The sequence below is a fragment of the Natator depressus genome, chromosome 15 (genome assembly GCF_965152275.1).
Source record: "Natator depressus isolate rNatDep1 chromosome 15, rNatDep2.hap1, whole genome shotgun sequence".
Classification (NCBI taxonomy): Eukaryota; Metazoa; Chordata; order Testudines; family Cheloniidae; genus Natator; species Natator depressus.
This window is the reverse complement of record NC_134248.1, coordinates 13,371,125-13,387,178: the sequence shown is the minus strand read 5'-3', so window position 1 is coordinate 13,387,178 and position 16,054 is coordinate 13,371,125. Positions and strand designations below refer to the sequence as shown.

The 16,054-nt window shown below is 44.7% G+C and overlaps 1 protein-coding gene across 1 annotated transcript; it reads left to right on the top strand.

The window, feature by feature from the left end:
• The first annotated feature begins 2,568 nt into the window (after nucleotides 1-2,568).
• Nucleotides 2,569-13,708, top strand: LOC141999231 (glutathione S-transferase theta-1-like). The gene is made up of 5 exons (XM_074972432.1): nucleotides 2,569-2,798; nucleotides 9,704-9,791; nucleotides 11,015-11,165; nucleotides 12,138-12,314; nucleotides 13,489-13,708. The coding sequence occupies exons 1-5, from the start codon at nucleotides 2,687-2,689 to the stop codon at nucleotides 13,678-13,680; spliced, it is 720 nt and encodes a 239-aa protein (XP_074828533.1). The 5' UTR covers nucleotides 2,569-2,686; the 3' UTR covers nucleotides 13,681-13,708.
• The last annotated feature ends 2,346 nt before the right edge of the window (nucleotides 13,709-16,054 follow it).

Here is a 16,054-nt window from a genome sequence, read left to right as displayed (position 1 = left end):
AAAACATCCAAAACTATTTAAATAAATGGTATTCTATTATTGTTTAACACTGCAATTAATTTTTTTAATCGCTTGGCAGCTCTACTGTTTACATTATAAAACCACTTGTAACATGAACACACACACACCGTTAATGTGATTGCCCACAAGGGCAGGGCTAGCTCTAAACCTTTTATTGACACATTTCAACTGCCCCATATTATGTTTAGAGTGGCAGAGGTGGGCATGATGCTTTTCAAACAAAAGTTCCTGCTCCTTGAGCTTGCAATTTAAGTTAGACACAGTACAACTGGGGATTTCAAAACTATATTTAATGATCATGTAGCCTTCTGTATGTCAGTTGCGTGAGTTTAGTGTTTGAATTTTTTTTAAAGTTAATGGTAAGCTAAGTTTGTGAAAGTAACATCAAGCATTGGTGGGATGGGGGAAGGCAGCACTGGAAAGCTTCCAGAAAGTGGATTGGGGGCGGGGGGGCTGTGAAGGAGGCAAGTGAAGGATAGGGCTTTTTGGGGGGTGGTGAAGATGGGTGACTAAATTATCTTGAATTGATTGGGGGGGGGGTCTAGTTTTGTAGAAGAAGGGGGGAATACAATACCTTTTATCGCACCTGCATAATGCTAAAGCCATCTTTCATCCTCCATGCTGATACCCACCCTGCCTCACCCCCCTCTCTGCACAGCAGCTATTTCCTATAACGCACTTCATAAGGCCAACTATTGAAGTCACAGTCATGGTAAAGAAAAAGCATGTAGACCTCCAAGTGCTCAGCTGTTCTCTTGTATGAACAGGGCATGGGCACCTATCTCTACATCCTCCCAATAAGCGGTGTTCTTTGAAATCATAATAAAACAGTTGGCCTTGGTTTAATTTTTTTTTTTGTAAACAGCCAGTGCTGATGAAACAAGAGCCAAAGTCTCCCACTTTGTTTGCTGTTGCAGGGATGTTGCAATTGTTTGGGCAGAATGCTTTTCCATTTGAAGGCTGATCCTGTCACTTCGTGCTTGCAGGTGTTGGCTGTCCTTTCAAATGACCTGGCACAGCTTTAGCAGAACTTGTTAAGCTAAGAAGAATCTGTAAAGATGGTTCAATTTTAGAGTTAAAATGTCAAGGTATTGTGAGGGGGAGCTTCCACGCCAATTAAAGGAACGTGTGCACCATGCTGGAAACGTACCTTGTTGTACTTGGAAAGCAATAGCATGTGCAGGCACAGGCCCTATGTCATCAATTTCAATTAGAAAAAATCATAATGCTAAAATAAAGATAAAATGGGGGGGGGAGTAATTCAGTGAAACAGGCCCCTGTGGAATAAAGCGATGTGATACCTTACTTAGCTAATGTGCATTGTACTTGAATTAATGAACTTCTGTCAAGTTCTGCCTAGGGACCCAATTCTGCAATAAACTGCATGCAAGCAGTGGGATTGGAGCTCAAGTCTGTTAAAATGTCAGTGGGCATGACTGGGGTGGGGGAGAGAAAATGTTGTGAAATTCACTTAAATTTTCTACCTCATTGGCCTGCTCAAGGTAGAATCCTCAAGATAATTTGTGGTCAGCAGCTTAAACTAACCCAGTTTCCATACATATAAACCAGAATGTTTCCTGACAGGGTTCTGTGCAGGAGTGATTGTTACACTTTTATACCTACTATCTGGCACTTAAAATCTGTAACATAATACAGCTGATTTGTGGATAAAAACCTATATAGAAAAAAGTCATATAGTACCTAGCTCTCACGTAGCGCTTTTCATCCTGTGATCTCAAAGCACATTACAGAGGTCAGTGTCATGTAGTTGTTTTTCAGCATCATTCAGTGTGGGAGATTCCTTCACTAAAGCAGTTAAGCATTTAGACCCCCATCATGCAATGAACTCTGAGTGGGTGGAGGATTCTGGCCCCATGGAACTCAGTGCAGGATTAGAGACTTAGACCTGAATACACTGTGTGTGCAGCAGCATGATATAAATTCTCTTGCTATCCATCCAGTGATGATTCAAGCTGGGATCAGTGTTTTAAAAGGTTTTCTCCCATTAAATGAAAACAGGGTGGGCTCATCCCATAAAGCACTGACAGTGCTAGGCACAAGACAATGTGTCAAGGGGTCAAATTTTCAAAACTGCCCTAAGTCCAATTTGCAAATCAGAGTTGACTCTGTATGAGACTTAGGCTCATAAGTGTCTGAGTCACTTTTGAAAATAGGATTTAGGCACCTACATCACATAGCTGTCTTTGAGACTGTTGCCCATGGTCCCTGCCATGAACTGCAGACAGTCTCAGTACTGATGGGCTGAGGTCAGAAAGGACCCAGTGCTCATGATAGCTTTACTTCAGTTCTACTGTTTTGTTTATTGAGCTGCTTTAAATTATTCCTCATTATAAATAAGAGGACAAGATGCCTTTCATAAATCCAAGTCAATCTTTATCTACTTTTTGCCTCCCTCATCTCTCAACCTTTGTTCCCATGGCTAGGAAATTTGCACTGGGGTGTTTCCAGCCTGAATGAGCCCTGCAGTCTCCTGATTGGTCCAAAGTAACTAGCAGCACTGGCTGAGTTGCTTACTAAAGGCTCTTAGCAGAGGTATGCAGAAGTTATTCTCAGTCCTGCCTCTAGGTCACCTGCTGCAGGCTGAGTTGCTGTGAGAGGCTCTTCTGCTGTAGGGTTTCTCTCTCACTGAATCCCAGCTGCCAGAATGGTGGTAGAGCTTTTTCTGGATCTCCTCTCCCAGCCCTGCCGAGCCCTCTTTATATTTGCCAAAAAAAACAACATCCCATTTGAGTTCAAGCATGTGGATCTGCTAAAAGGTGAGTGAAAGGCACCTGTACCTGGGGGATGGACTGTGTGTGTGTTCTCTCATTACTCTGCTAGGGGGGTCCAGCAATAACATCATAAGGGAGAACATTTGCTCTTAGGAGAACTGATCTGTGCAGACTATCTGCATGTTACACTTCTCAGGTGCAACTGATTCCCTTGCTCTAAACCCTAATGTATCTCTGTCTCTTCACACAGGGATTTTTGCCTTATTCTTCATTACTGACCTCCAGTTGACAGTGGAAATCTTATTTAGGAAACTAGATGCATGAAAGAAATGTAGCCCCAGCTCTTTAAGCTCCTTTTTCTGCTGTTGTACTTTCACTTTGGGCCACTGTTGTAATAGTTGCACATCTTGGCTGTTTTTAATTGTCAGGCTCACATTTGGGAGGTGCAAGGTTATACCCAGTCTCTGATTTTTAACAGTTAAGCATACTACCAGTTGATGAGCATTGTTAAGTGAAGGAATGGGGCCAGGGCCATGCTCTTGCTGTCACACACATGTGCAGGCTGCTACTAGCAGTAGTCATGCTGTTTCCATGCTCCACTAAATATGTTCCTCCTATACGATGACATGACTAGACCAAAGCACTGAGCAGAAATGCTTTCTGAAAAGTCCTGCCTAGGCTGAGTTGTCTCCAGCTTCCTGTAATTCAGACTTGCTGATCTAGGTCTAAACCTTGGCGCTCGTGTCATCTTTAACACTAAAAAAGTCTTGAGTTTTGTCTCCCTATTATGACCCTGAAGCAGATTCTTGCACAGTCCCTAAAACTGAGGTACTAGAAGGACTAGAGAGACTGAGGGCATGTCTTCACTAGCAACATGAAAGTGCTCTAATGTGGCTGTGTAGTCGTGGCACCAGCGGAAAAAACCACCTCCACCAGGGGAGTGCGGCACCCAGCGCTGGTGCACTGTCTACACTGCCATGTCACAGCGCTGAAACTTGCTGCGCTCAGGGGGTGTTTGACATGGTGCTGAACGTGTTTAGTCCTCAGTTCCACTACCAGCACAGCCATGTTGCTTACCAGTTCAAGTGTGCATGTTGCCAACATCCCCTGTCAGCAAGCAGCAAGGAGGAATCTTTTGTAGAGTAGATGTAAGGCTTGTGGTGACTGGGGAGCTAGTGGAGGGTGACCGCACAAGAGTGAAAGCCGAGTAATTGGGAAAGGAAGGGGTTTTCATCAAACTGCTTTAAATTTGGCTATTGGTTGATGTCTGTCTCTTTTTAATACAAAAAGAAAAGGAGACTAACAAATTTATTTGAGCATAAGCTTTCGTGAGCTACATGCATCCGATGAAGTGAGCTGTAGCTCACGAAAGCTTATGCTCAAATAAATTTGTTAGTCTCTAAGGTGCCACAAGTCCTCCTTTTCTTTTTGCGAATACAGACTAACACGGCTCCTACTCTGAATCTTGTTAATACCTATCTAATGTCAATGACTAACACTCTGGATAAATGGTTTCAGAGTAGCAGCCGTGTTAGTCTGTATTCACAAAAAGAAAAGGAGGACTTGTGGCACCCTAGAGACTAACCAATTTATTTGAGCATATATGGTGCTAAGGTGCCACAAGTACTCCTTCACTCTGGATAAATGACTCTTTTGTTTCAAAACTAAATGCTGTGGGCCCTTTGGTTCAAGTTCATAACAACCATCCTCTGAGTCTTCCAGGAGGTCATTTAGCCTTGATGTTCATGATGCTTTACGAATTTTAAAAAAAAACAAAAAAACAGGAGGCCATGTTACAAATAATGAAGGGAGGGAAAGAGCCTTTGTGGGTTGTTATCCACCATAAAGAACAAAAAAGGCACAGCTCTTTTTAAAAACCTCCTTTGCAGGCTCACCTTTCAAAAGCCTTAAAACTTTGAAAGGGGAGCAGGGATTTTAGACTTTTCATCATGACTTGTGTTTTCTCTCCTCTTCCTCGTCCTTCATTTATCAATACGCACTTAATTGCTTCATTCATCCCAGATGGATATTCCATCTACAAAGAACAGCAACTCCTCTCTCAATTAAACTGTGTTACCCAGAATGTTGGCACTGCTAAGGAGAGCTCTCCATTATTCCCTGTTTAAGTGAGAGCATTATGCCCAGCCCGCTTCTGTGACTCTGATCTTTCTTCGCTTCCTTAGCCCCTATGCCTCACACACTTGGGCACATAACTGCCACTTCTGAGGCACCTAAGGCCAAAGTTAAGGCACCAAGGCGATCATCAAAACCCCTGCTCAGCTGCCACCTCACTCTAGAGGTGTCTCAAATTCCTCCGTGCCTAAATTGTTACTGTAAAAGATTTCCTAGGTCCTTAAGTTTCTGCCTCTGGGTATACCTACTGTTGCCTCAGGCAGGTGCCTGAATGCCTATCTCATGTCTAAGCACCAGTGGGATCCTCATGCCAGGTGAAAGCTGGCATTGCCCTGCCTATTGAGGCTGATCCTGTGAGCATTCTCAGAGCACACCTAACTACATACAAAATGCTCACTCTAGATCAAGTCTCTTCCTATCTGGAGGCAGACACTGGAAGTTCTGCTCCGAGTCTAAAGTAGTCCAAGTACTCCCAGCTACATCCTCTAAAGTTCTGGAGGTTCCCTTCCATACCCTGCTACTATGGGGCACAAGATGCGTTCTGTGGTGGTGGGGGATGCACTGCTAGTCTGAAGCAACAAAATAGCATGTGGGGGAGAGGGGTGGCATAAACACAGCAGTGGGGGATTTATGAGTCTCATTTAGTTGCTCATGTTTGACAACCTGCCTCCCAGGCAGTAGCTATGTTGTCATGCTGATGCTGGTAGCTGGAACTGCCCCAGCTGGTTCTGGAGAGGCTCAGCCAGTTCTTTACCACAGAAGTCTGCTGTCCTGAAGTCAAAGCTGTGCCTGCTGAATGTCTTTGGTACCAAAAGGCGATAGTTCATCAAGGGAAGTGTGAACTAGGGACATGTAATAGGATGCCCTTCTCTGCAAACAGGACTCCTGGGGTTTTACTGTGCCTATGAAAAACCCATTTTGGCTGAGTTCAGGCAGCCCCAGCTGGGAGCTTGCTGAGCTATGACACACACAGAAGAATCTGTCAAAGTTATGTGGGCTTAATGGGTCTATGCTGACCTTGCAGCAGCTGCTGGGTGCTGTGTCTCGGACCCCGTGCTGGTTTCTGCCCTACATTCCGCAGAGCTTTTATGCCTCTCTGGCTCCTGCTGCAGCCCTATTGCTGAGGTGAACGTGAGCGGATACAGCAGGGATGCTCCCTTGCCATCCATCTTATGACATAAAATGTATTTTAAGCCTGGCTGGAATAAACCAGAAAAGAGAAACTGTCTGTAATTACTAACCTACAAGCTACTCCCCTCATCCCCCTGGCTGCTAATACGGCATAATGTCAGATTTAGGCTTTGTATCCTGGGGTGATCTTGAGACTGCAGTCATGGGCATGTTAAAAATGCCTAAGATTCACTTGGGTTGCTGTTGCAACACACTGCAGCTCTTGCTCTAGGTCCCTCTTACAGTAACAGCAGGAAGGAGAAATGCAGGTTCTTGAGCAAGCACTCTGCAGTTACTCTTTCCTTTCCCAGTGCTCACTGATATAACCCAGTGCAGCCTGGCACCAGTTAATCCACCAGTTTTCATCTAACTACTTCACTGAAAGGTTAAGTGACATCCGATGAAGTGAGTTGTAGCTCACGAAAGCTTATGCTCAAATAAATTGGTTAGTCTCTAAGATGCCACAAGTACTCCTTTTCTTTTTGCGAATACAGACTAACACAGCTGCTACTCTGAAACCTCCCCTTTCAGTGTATGGCAAACTCTAGTGTTTCGCAGCACAGCTGCTCTCCCCAAGAAGTCTCATGTTTGCTTCAATTCATTCAGTGGGGAAGCCTGAGTTTGCAATAAAGCCTACTAATAATGAAGAGTTCTGCTCCATATTCTCTCCTCTCTCTCTGCCTTGCTCTTGCTTGACATTTGCCTTTCTAGAGACTTTGGTGGGGGGAGATTAATAAGATTATTCAAGGTACCGTGGGGAAGGAGGCATTGTCAGTTTAAAAGAATATTTAACGTATTAAACACACACACGTTTGGGCTCCTTTCCTTTTCAGTACTGACCACCATGAGCCACTAAAATATGGGGCAGGGGGAGACAAGCCAATGAACTTACTGAGAAGGGTGAAAAACTGACTCCGTTGTCATTGGACTGACCGAAAGAGATTTCAACAAAATCGCAAGCTCCAAATGCTCTATGCTATACAGTAGCAATACTAGGCTTTACCAAAGCCTACATGTTGCTTATGACTACAACAGAGAATCACTGCTACGTTTGCTCTCCCTACAGGGATTCTAAAGTGTATTGTATCTCTGACTGCACTAACCTCCTGGATTCCTATGGAAATGCTGATAAGTTAAATACATTTGGTTATGTTCAGGTCCTAAGTGGTACCAGCATGGACACAGGCATCCATTCATGGTGCAAAATCAGGGTTATTATAGCCTTTTATACAGACAAACCATGGGCCCCTACGCTGCCTCAGCATGCAGACAGACATATGGGATATGGGGCAGCAGGTGAAGGGTGTAGTAAAATCTTCAGTCCCAATCTGCACCCTTGCTTCAAGCCCTACTCTCAAATCCTGACAGAGTTGCTGAGCATGGAAGGCACCCTGAGGAGGGCGCAAAGTTCAGCCCAAGGTCTGAATTTGGACCACTGGAAACAAGTGGATGCTCTGCTTCCCTGGAAGAGCCACCATTGTTAGGTGATACCTTAAATAAGGCCTCAGAGCATAGGTGTAGTTTGATGTCTATATTGCGGGGGGGGGGAGCTTCAGCAGGCAAATGGGGCCATGTGTGGGTGGGGATTCCACGCTTGCCCAAGGCTTGCAGTTTGGGGGGGCAACACTCCCCCCCCCCTTACCCCACAACTACACCCATGCCTCAGAGCTCTTTTATAAAGTGGCAATTGCCTGTTAGCTCATCGCAACAGATCCTGCTTAATATGTAAAGACCAAACCCTGGCTAAAAAGCACAATATACAGGCTAAGCTATATTTAAAAAATAAAATAAAAGCCAGTCTTCTATTAAGTGTTGGCGCTGCATGCATAAATCTCACACATCAAACTAAAACCAGACCCATTTAATCTGTGTGATAACAGCAAAACCACTAATTGCAAAGCAGAGTTCAGGAACCATTGGAAGCCTCATTCTGAAGCCTAAGGATGGTCGGCATTTCAGAGGTGGTGCTTTGGAAGTGAATTTCCATAGCTCCGGAGGCTGGCTGGAACAAGTCCTCTGAAGCATTCTTACTTCTCTAACATTCTGGGCAGCTTCAGGGAAATAGATGCAAAGGATGAGGACTGGACAGAACAGGAATCGCCCCCCAATGGCTTGTGTGGCCTGAGTGAAGTCTAGGCCTGGAATTCTCCAGGCATTTCTAGAGCGCAGCAGAGAGAAACATGGAAAAATCTTCATATCCTTTTTGGAAGGTTGCCAAATGAGGCTGTGTTCGAAATGGAACCACTTCACTGGTTGAAGATGGCAAGCCTCATTCGTGACTATTCAAGTATCAGAAAACTAAACCAATTCCCAGAAGGTTCTGCATTATCTGGGAATCGGCTGCCAGAATGTTAGTACAAAAGACTTGAGAGTTGCATCACTTAGCTCTCCGAGGTTCACTTGTGCAAGTTGGTTAGAGGAGCTTGAAAACAAAGGGCCCAATCTTGCAAACACTTCAGTGGATGACTTGTGTGAGTCTAGCCAGGTAGGCAAGCACTAATTGTGCATGGAAGAGTTCTCAGGATTGGGCCCTGATGTGAAGAGCACTCAGACTTCAGGTAAATATTTTTCATTTCAGGCTATAAAGCTCATCCCTTTCCTTCTGCCTTGTATTTGAACTCTGAAGAATTGTCATGAGAATGCAAACCCATGCCTATGTCTATTACCTATCTCAGACCTGAAAGCATGCCTTTCTCTCCCCTCCCTGCCTGATGCAAGTTATTCCTGCAATAAACTAATGGTGGCAGTTCCATTTGATAATCGAAAGCAACTGATGTCTGAGTACAAACTATAATGCATATAACTGACCGAAAATACCCTGAACTCCAACAGCAGCTTTGAGGGGTTTGGTAAAAGTGTCACAGCACTCAGCTATACAATATTGCATTTTCATGTTTCAAAAGCATGATTGAAATCCCGCCTCATGCTAGCAGGGCCTGAAAAACTAATTGCATCTGAACTGAGCTGTGCTCCAGTTAGACCTATGTAACTGTCACTTTATCACGAAAGCTTATGCTCAAATACATTGGTTAGTCTCTAAGGTGCCACAAGTACTCCTTTTCTTTTCACTTTATCACTGTTACCCTTGTCCTGCTTCCCTCTTTCGGTTACACCCATTTGTTATTTCTCATCTTAAAATTAGACTGCATGCCCTCTGGGGCTGTCACTCTGCCTATGTAAAGTGCCTTGCACAGGGATCCTGATAGGGGTCTTGGGACACTCTAGCAGCAGATATCTGATATGAAGCAGGCCCGAGCTGACAAGATTACCAGCATAAATTGAGCCTTACAAGCCTATTAACAAATGTCAGAACACTGAACATGCAGACAATGAACAGGAGAGAGACAGGAATGCTAAGCTGATGAACAGGGAAGATAGCATCAGGCAAAATCTATATCTGTTATGGAGCTCTGTTGCCCACTTGCTCTCTTAGGAAAATAAACAGGAATTTTCCTTATGTGGTCAAAGTTGAGATGTCATGGTCAAATATTCCCAGGGATCTGCTGATCCTCACTAATGGGTAAATAATCTAGCTTGATTTGGGTGCTAAATTTAAACTTTGCCGGGTTGTTTCCTTCTAGTCACTGAATCTTCCTTGCATGCCGTCACCGCTACCACCTCCTTAATCGCCTCCTAAATCTTTTTAGGGCATAACCATAGTGAAGACTTTGGCAAGGTGAATGCGCTGAAGAAAGTACCAGCGATAAAGGATGGAGCCTTCACCTTAGCAGAGAGGTAAGGTTGAAACAAATGCAACTCTCTGATGCACGGTCTAACATCACAACACTTAGCATCTGCCTGCTATGTCCCCTGCTCAGTGTTCCACCTTATTACTTGCTCATCTCTTCTCTCTCTCTCTCTCTCTCCATGCCTTGGCTTATCTGTCTTTTATATGCTGGTTTTTTGGTCTTTTCTGCATTCATGTCCTTTCTCTTTTCTCCCTATTTATCAGCCCCATTCATCTATGCCTCTTCCAGTCCTATATTTTCCCCATTCCTTCTGTCCCTTATGCCTTGCTGCAATTGTACATCCATCTTTGAAGACAAGGAGATGAGGACAACCTTTGGCCCAGCCCAGCCACTTGCATCGGGTGATGTTGCAGCTAAGCTGCCTGCAGGCTCAATGCTTGCAAAGTTCCATGGATCTGGTGAGTCGCTGATTGTCTGTGCAGGATGGGCTAGCTTGAGGATGTCTACAGGTCTGGTAATGTGAAGCTTTCCCATCATGGGTATGTGGTCCAGTGTAAATTGTATAAATTGCTCTAGTGGTTCAAGTTGCAACTGAAAATACAGGCGGTAGTGGGGTTGGATGGCTGACCTCCCTTCCCCCCCCACCCCACCCCCCCAGCCGCTGGATAAAGTATCACAGGGCAGGTTTGTTTGTTTGGTTTTTTTAAAGTGTGGAGGAAGGAGAAGAGGAAATCCACTTCTTCTCGCTTTTCTGGAAGAAGGTTGGGGAAGCGAAAGTGAGAGTGGATTTTTTTTTTTTTCGCTTTCTCTCTCCCTTCCTCCCCACCCTCCCCCACCGGGAAGTGCTGGAATTGGACTGCAGAAACTCCAAATGCTTTTTTAAAACTAAAATATTCATTTCACCGAAACAACTCAAAATGAATTCATCTTGAAAAGCAAAACTTAAAAAAACCCTAAAAATGTTCAGTTTCTAACCATTTCTTTTGTGAAAAGTACCCAAGACTTCAAGCCGTGCTAGGAAGTAGATGTTGCGATGGTATATACATTTCTAGTGAGGGAAAGGGGGGCAGGGAGAGAAGTCTGAATTGTAACTCTCATGTTACAGAACATGACTGGTTATTAGGGACTATGGGGAGATTCTTGGGTCTGTCAGTATTAACTCACTGACCTAGCTATTGGTAGTAAGAGTATTCTGAGATGTGGGGGGAAGAGGGGAGACAATAACCTCTTAATTCACCTGTCCATTGTTCCCTGTTACTATCTGGGCAGCATTGCAATCCTTCTCTATCTGAGCCGAAAATTCAACACCCCTGATCACTGGTACCCTTCAGACCTGCAGAAACGGGCCCGGGTTGACGAGTACTTGTCCTGGCAGCACGCTACCATTCGGGAGAAAGGGTGCAAAATTTTCATAACCAAGGTAAAGATATTCGATAACATGAGAACTGACTGCTAGCACCTGCTAGTGCTGTAGCATGTAGAATGCATTCAACCTCCCCTCTCCATAGCATCCCTATTTCCTATAAAGTATGTGTGCGGCAAGGGATTCGGGGGGCGTACTCAGAATGACCTTAATGTAGAGTGTCACTATCTTACCAGGCTGGTACCTTGCCAGGGTAGTGTAGATCTCTTACATCCCAAAAATGACATTAAAAGAGCACTGAGGTTGCAAAGTTCAGTGCTCAAAAGCTAGAAAATGCCAGACATGCTGTTTGCTTGGAGTTTCTTGTACGGATGACTGGGACTGTTTCTGGATGTTGTGCCTCACTAGCCAAAGACACAGACCAGCTGATATTTGGAAACCAAACTGGAACTTGAGTTGCATTGGCATCCCTGGTGAGCCAGCACTCTTCCTGATGGATTGTAATGGACCCGCTTACTCCTGCTGAAAGATTCCTTTATATTCTAGCCCCAATTCTTCCCAAGATTGAATCTGCGGGAACATTGTCTCCACTGTACTCAGTCCAGAGTAGTAAGTAAATGTAACTGATCTGGCAAGGGTGAGATGGTGCCAGACACTGACCACTTTCCTCCTGCTTTCTGACTGACTAGGCATAACTGTACGCTTGTCTCTGCAGAGACAGGCCTCTCCTCTTGAAACAAGGGGCTGTGATTGCAGTTGGTGTGAAATGTTGTTGTTGTTTTTTTTAAAGGCAAATGTCTCCAAAGAGGAGAATCTGAACAAGACTGCCTGAATTGGACAAATATGATGCAATGGGTTTTTATGCTAGCCAGCCTAGCAGAGGGGGTTTCCAGTACCAGTTAACTCAGCCCACTCCATTATAAACTAATGAGGGATACTTAGAGTGGTTCAGGGTGCCAAGGCTGCATGGTGGATGGACTAAAAGTTGGCAGGTAACATGTTAGAGCTGCATTTTCCTCTCTCTGGTAGGTACTGGTGCCTCTCATTCTAGGGCAGCCATTTTCTCCAGAGACGCTAGAGGAGAATGTCGAGGAACTGAATTCTGCTCTGAAGCAGTTTGAGGAGAAGTTCCTGCAGGACAAGCCCTTCATTGTGGGCAACGAGATCTCCCTGGCAGACCTGATGGCTGTTGTGGAGCTCATGCAGGTGAGTGTTGGTCCTACTGGTTCCAGTTGCCAACCAGACTTCAGACAAAGCAAGCTGGGTTGCTGGGAGAGTGAGCTGGCACATGGCTTTCAGGTCCTGCAAAAATATCTCAAATAAGAGTTCTCTTTGCCAGTTTGTCTTTCAAACTTTTTCGATAAAACTGAAAGCGTTGAAGTGACACTTCCTATGGAAATGAAAAATATTTTGAACAAAGAACTTCAACCCTGTTCTGATTACTGGTCCTCTGGCAGAAATCAGTGGAAATCAGTAGACTAGCTGAAAGGTCCTAAGTTACTAAAACTTATTCTAGGGTGAGTGTACCTGGAAATGCTCAGCACTGTGGAAAAACTACCTGTGTTTTAAACTGATTGAGAAGTGCATGGTTTCCCTTCCTCAGACTGGGAATTCCACAGGGAAAAGTCTGGGGGTCAGAGTTGTGAGGGTTTTGTTTGTTTGTTTAATTTTCCTTGAAGTGCTGAGCATACAGTCTAAACTTAGAAAGAAAACATTTCTATATATTAGAGCGAGGACTTCCTCTGTATCCCTAAACGCATTCACACAACTGAAGTACCATTGTATGTATCCTTAAGAATGATGTACCTGCTTTTGTATTGCAGGAGTCTCCTTTTAATTGGCTGGTGTGAATCTACTTTACTTTTCATTATAAAATTGATTATCTCTTGAGATAGTGTTTGTAACATACTTATTGACACTTGTGCTGTCAGTTTGTCTTGTCTATTTTCATTGCCCAGCGGAGTGACATACTAGTCTCTTCACGTTCTGGCTTTCATGTGTTAGCATGACTCTAAGTTTTGGGTTGCAAACTCTGCAGAGGGATTTTTAAACCCAAACAATGAAGTGTTTCCAATGAAAACTCAAGAATGCCTTTCCTGTTAATGTTGGGGTAGGGGGCAGAAGGGGAAGACCACATTGCTATCTCTCTGTGTCCCCATGTAGCTGTTACAGGTATCCTCAGATACTACTCTAGTCTCCTAGAAATGGAGAACTTGAAATGAGCTGAAATCAAACCCTCAAATCTTCCAGATCTTACTTGATCCAACTGATATTTGTTTTTAATTCCAAATGGCTTTTTGGTCCCATCCCTCTAAATGGATTCTGGTTTGGACTGTTCGCATGGAAGTTGTGCTACTGTTTTTTGCTTCTGTCTTTGCAGCCTGTAGGAAGTGGCTGTGACATCTTTGAGAACCGGCCCAAGCTGGCAGAGTGGCGCAGCCGGGTGGAGGAAGCTGTGGGGAAGGAGCTCTTCCAGCAAGCGCATGAGCTAATCCTGAATGTCAAGGATCTGAGCATCCCTCAAGTTCCCCCAGAACTGAGGGAGCATATGAAACAGCTTCTAAAAACTTGAATTAAAAAGGGAAAGTGTCCCTCTAAGCAAAACTAATCCTGTGTGGGTTTTTCTGCATGTTTCACTCCCTTCTCCAACACCACATCTCAGTGGTCCTCCTGCCCAAGAGGAAAGAACAGCATCTTACTAACAATACTTTAATCATGGCCCTTCCACGATTTACAGAGGGGGAAAAATAGTATCTTTTTTTACAAACACTGAATCACCCCTTTAACCTGTAGACATGTGAGCTGCAGTATTGGTAGGGCTCCCTTTCCTTCCTTGACTCATCCTCAGTGGACCTGTCTGACACTCACAGCAACTCAGCAGCTCAGTCCACAATGGCACTCAATATTTAGTCTGGAGAAGAGAAGACTGAGAAGGGACATAAGTTTTCAAGTACATAAAAGGTTGTTACAAGGAAGCGGGAGACAAATTGTTCTTCTCAACCTCTGAGGATAGGACAAGAAGCAATGGGTTTAAATTGCAGCAAGGGCAGTTTAGGTTGGACATTAGGAAGTTTTTCCTAAACTGTCAGAGTGGTTAAGCACTGGAATAAATTGCCTAGGGAGGTTGTAGAATCTCCATCATTGGGGATTTTTAAGAGCAGGTTGGACAAACACCTGTCAGGGATGGTCTAGAGAATACTTAGTCCCGCTTTGAATGCATGGGACTGGACTCGATGACCTCTCGAGGTCCCTTCCAGTTCTATGATTGTACAAGCCCCCAGTCCCTCACTAGCTAAAGGCCTACATTTCAGATATTTGGGCGCATTAGTGTTGCGGGTCCCACTGTGCAGGAGGGGCTGAGCGATTTCCAAATGGGGAAGGAAAAGTATTTTGAGACTAAGCCCTGATCTACATGACAACCTTATGTTGGTGTAACCACATCGCTCAGGGGTGTGAAAAACACATACCCCTGAGCAACGTAGATTATACCAATTTAGCCCCCACACTAGACAGCACTATGTTGACAGGAGGATTTCCCCTATCAACATAGCTACTGCCTCTCATTGGGGTGGATTAATTACTCTCCTGTCAGCTTAGTGCAGCTCCACCAGAGAGCTGACAGTGGCCCAGCTGCATGCACTGTAAGCTCTCTAGTGGAGTCATAGCCCCAGTCTGCACAGGGAGTAGACTGCAGATTCACAGCCTTTCCAAAGAAAGAGTAAAGAGAACCTCCAGCTAAATGGATGAGAAGTGGACAAAGACAGCTTCTGGGAAGCTGGGCATGAGAATTTCTAAGCAAACACATGCTTCCATCAGTAGGAAGCTACTGCATCCAGTTCCATGAACCAACTGGGACAGGGTATATGTAGGTGAAGACAAGTCTGATCCTGCAGACACTCCTACCCGTGAGTAACATTATGCCCAATCTTCAGGTAGAACTATACACATGACTAATGGTACATTTGTATTGGCAGGCTCAAGCTTTAATGTGCAAATGATCTAACGTATGAACAAAAGCTGCATTTCCAAACAAAGCTTCTGCCAGCATGCTCTGCCATGCTAAGTATTCAATGCCTCCTCAGCTAAATGAGACTCTGGCTTGAATTGTTTGGGTTTTTTATGCAAAGAATTAAACAAATGTCAGGGGGTGGATGGACCTTCTCATGGGCCTTAATAAGCCCAACATGATTTACTAACCAAGTCATTGTAATTCATAATAGGAAGGGCCAGGCCTCTGCTGTACTCACAAATGCAGCATGAGTGGAGGCCATGGCAGACCTGCACAGAAGCACATGGCTCAGCTTACAGGTGCAGTGGGAAGTGACTTGGTTCCCCTCCAACCAAACTGCCTCTCCTACTCTCATGGTTTGAATGCTGTGTGGATTCCAGGATGTCAAGGTGGGTGAGGTAATATTTTTCATTGACTAGAAGGTGGTCCAATAAAAACTATTACCTCATTCACCTTGTCTCCTACTCCCCACAGGAATTGGGTACAAATGGCCAAATTCATTCCTAGCACAGCTCTATTAAAGTCCGAGCAGGGAGCCAGGCTTAAGGAGCCTTTCTCTCTTGTCTCCTCTCCCCCTACTCCAGCCAGAAGTATTCCTCTCCTCTTGGTGTTATGCTGCTGGGGAAGTTTAGAGTTGCTTTCTGCACTCCATCCACTTCAGGGCAAAATGATGAGCAAACACCTGAGCTAGACAATCCTGCCTGTGCTTTCTTTCCACCTCTTTGGCCTCCTGCTTTCCCTTCCCGCCCCATTGCCCATCCCCATCTGCAAGTGAGAAGGCAGATCAGGTTTGCAGAAGTGGTTCTTCTTTTCTTAAGCACATCCACAACAGGCAGCCTATTGTCTATGGGCTGCTGTCAGGATTCCAAATGAGCAAACCCAACTGTCACCTGGAGCCTCCCCTCTTCGTCCTGCTGCAGCTGGGCCATCAATGCAG

Excerpts from the sequence above, each read along its gene's own strand:
- LOC141999231 (XM_074972432.1), top strand. The coding sequence starts at position 2,687 with ATGGTGGTAGAGCTTTTTCTGGATCTCCTCTCCCAGCCCTGCCGAGCC. Across the intron at positions 2,799-9,703 it reads GCATGTGGATCTGCTAAAAG|GGCATAACCATAGTGAAGAC; the intron begins GTGAGTGAAAGG and ends AAATCTTTTTAG. Across the intron at positions 9,792-11,014 it reads GCCTTCACCTTAGCAGAGAG|CATTGCAATCCTTCTCTATC; the intron begins GTAAGGTTGAAA and ends CTATCTGGGCAG.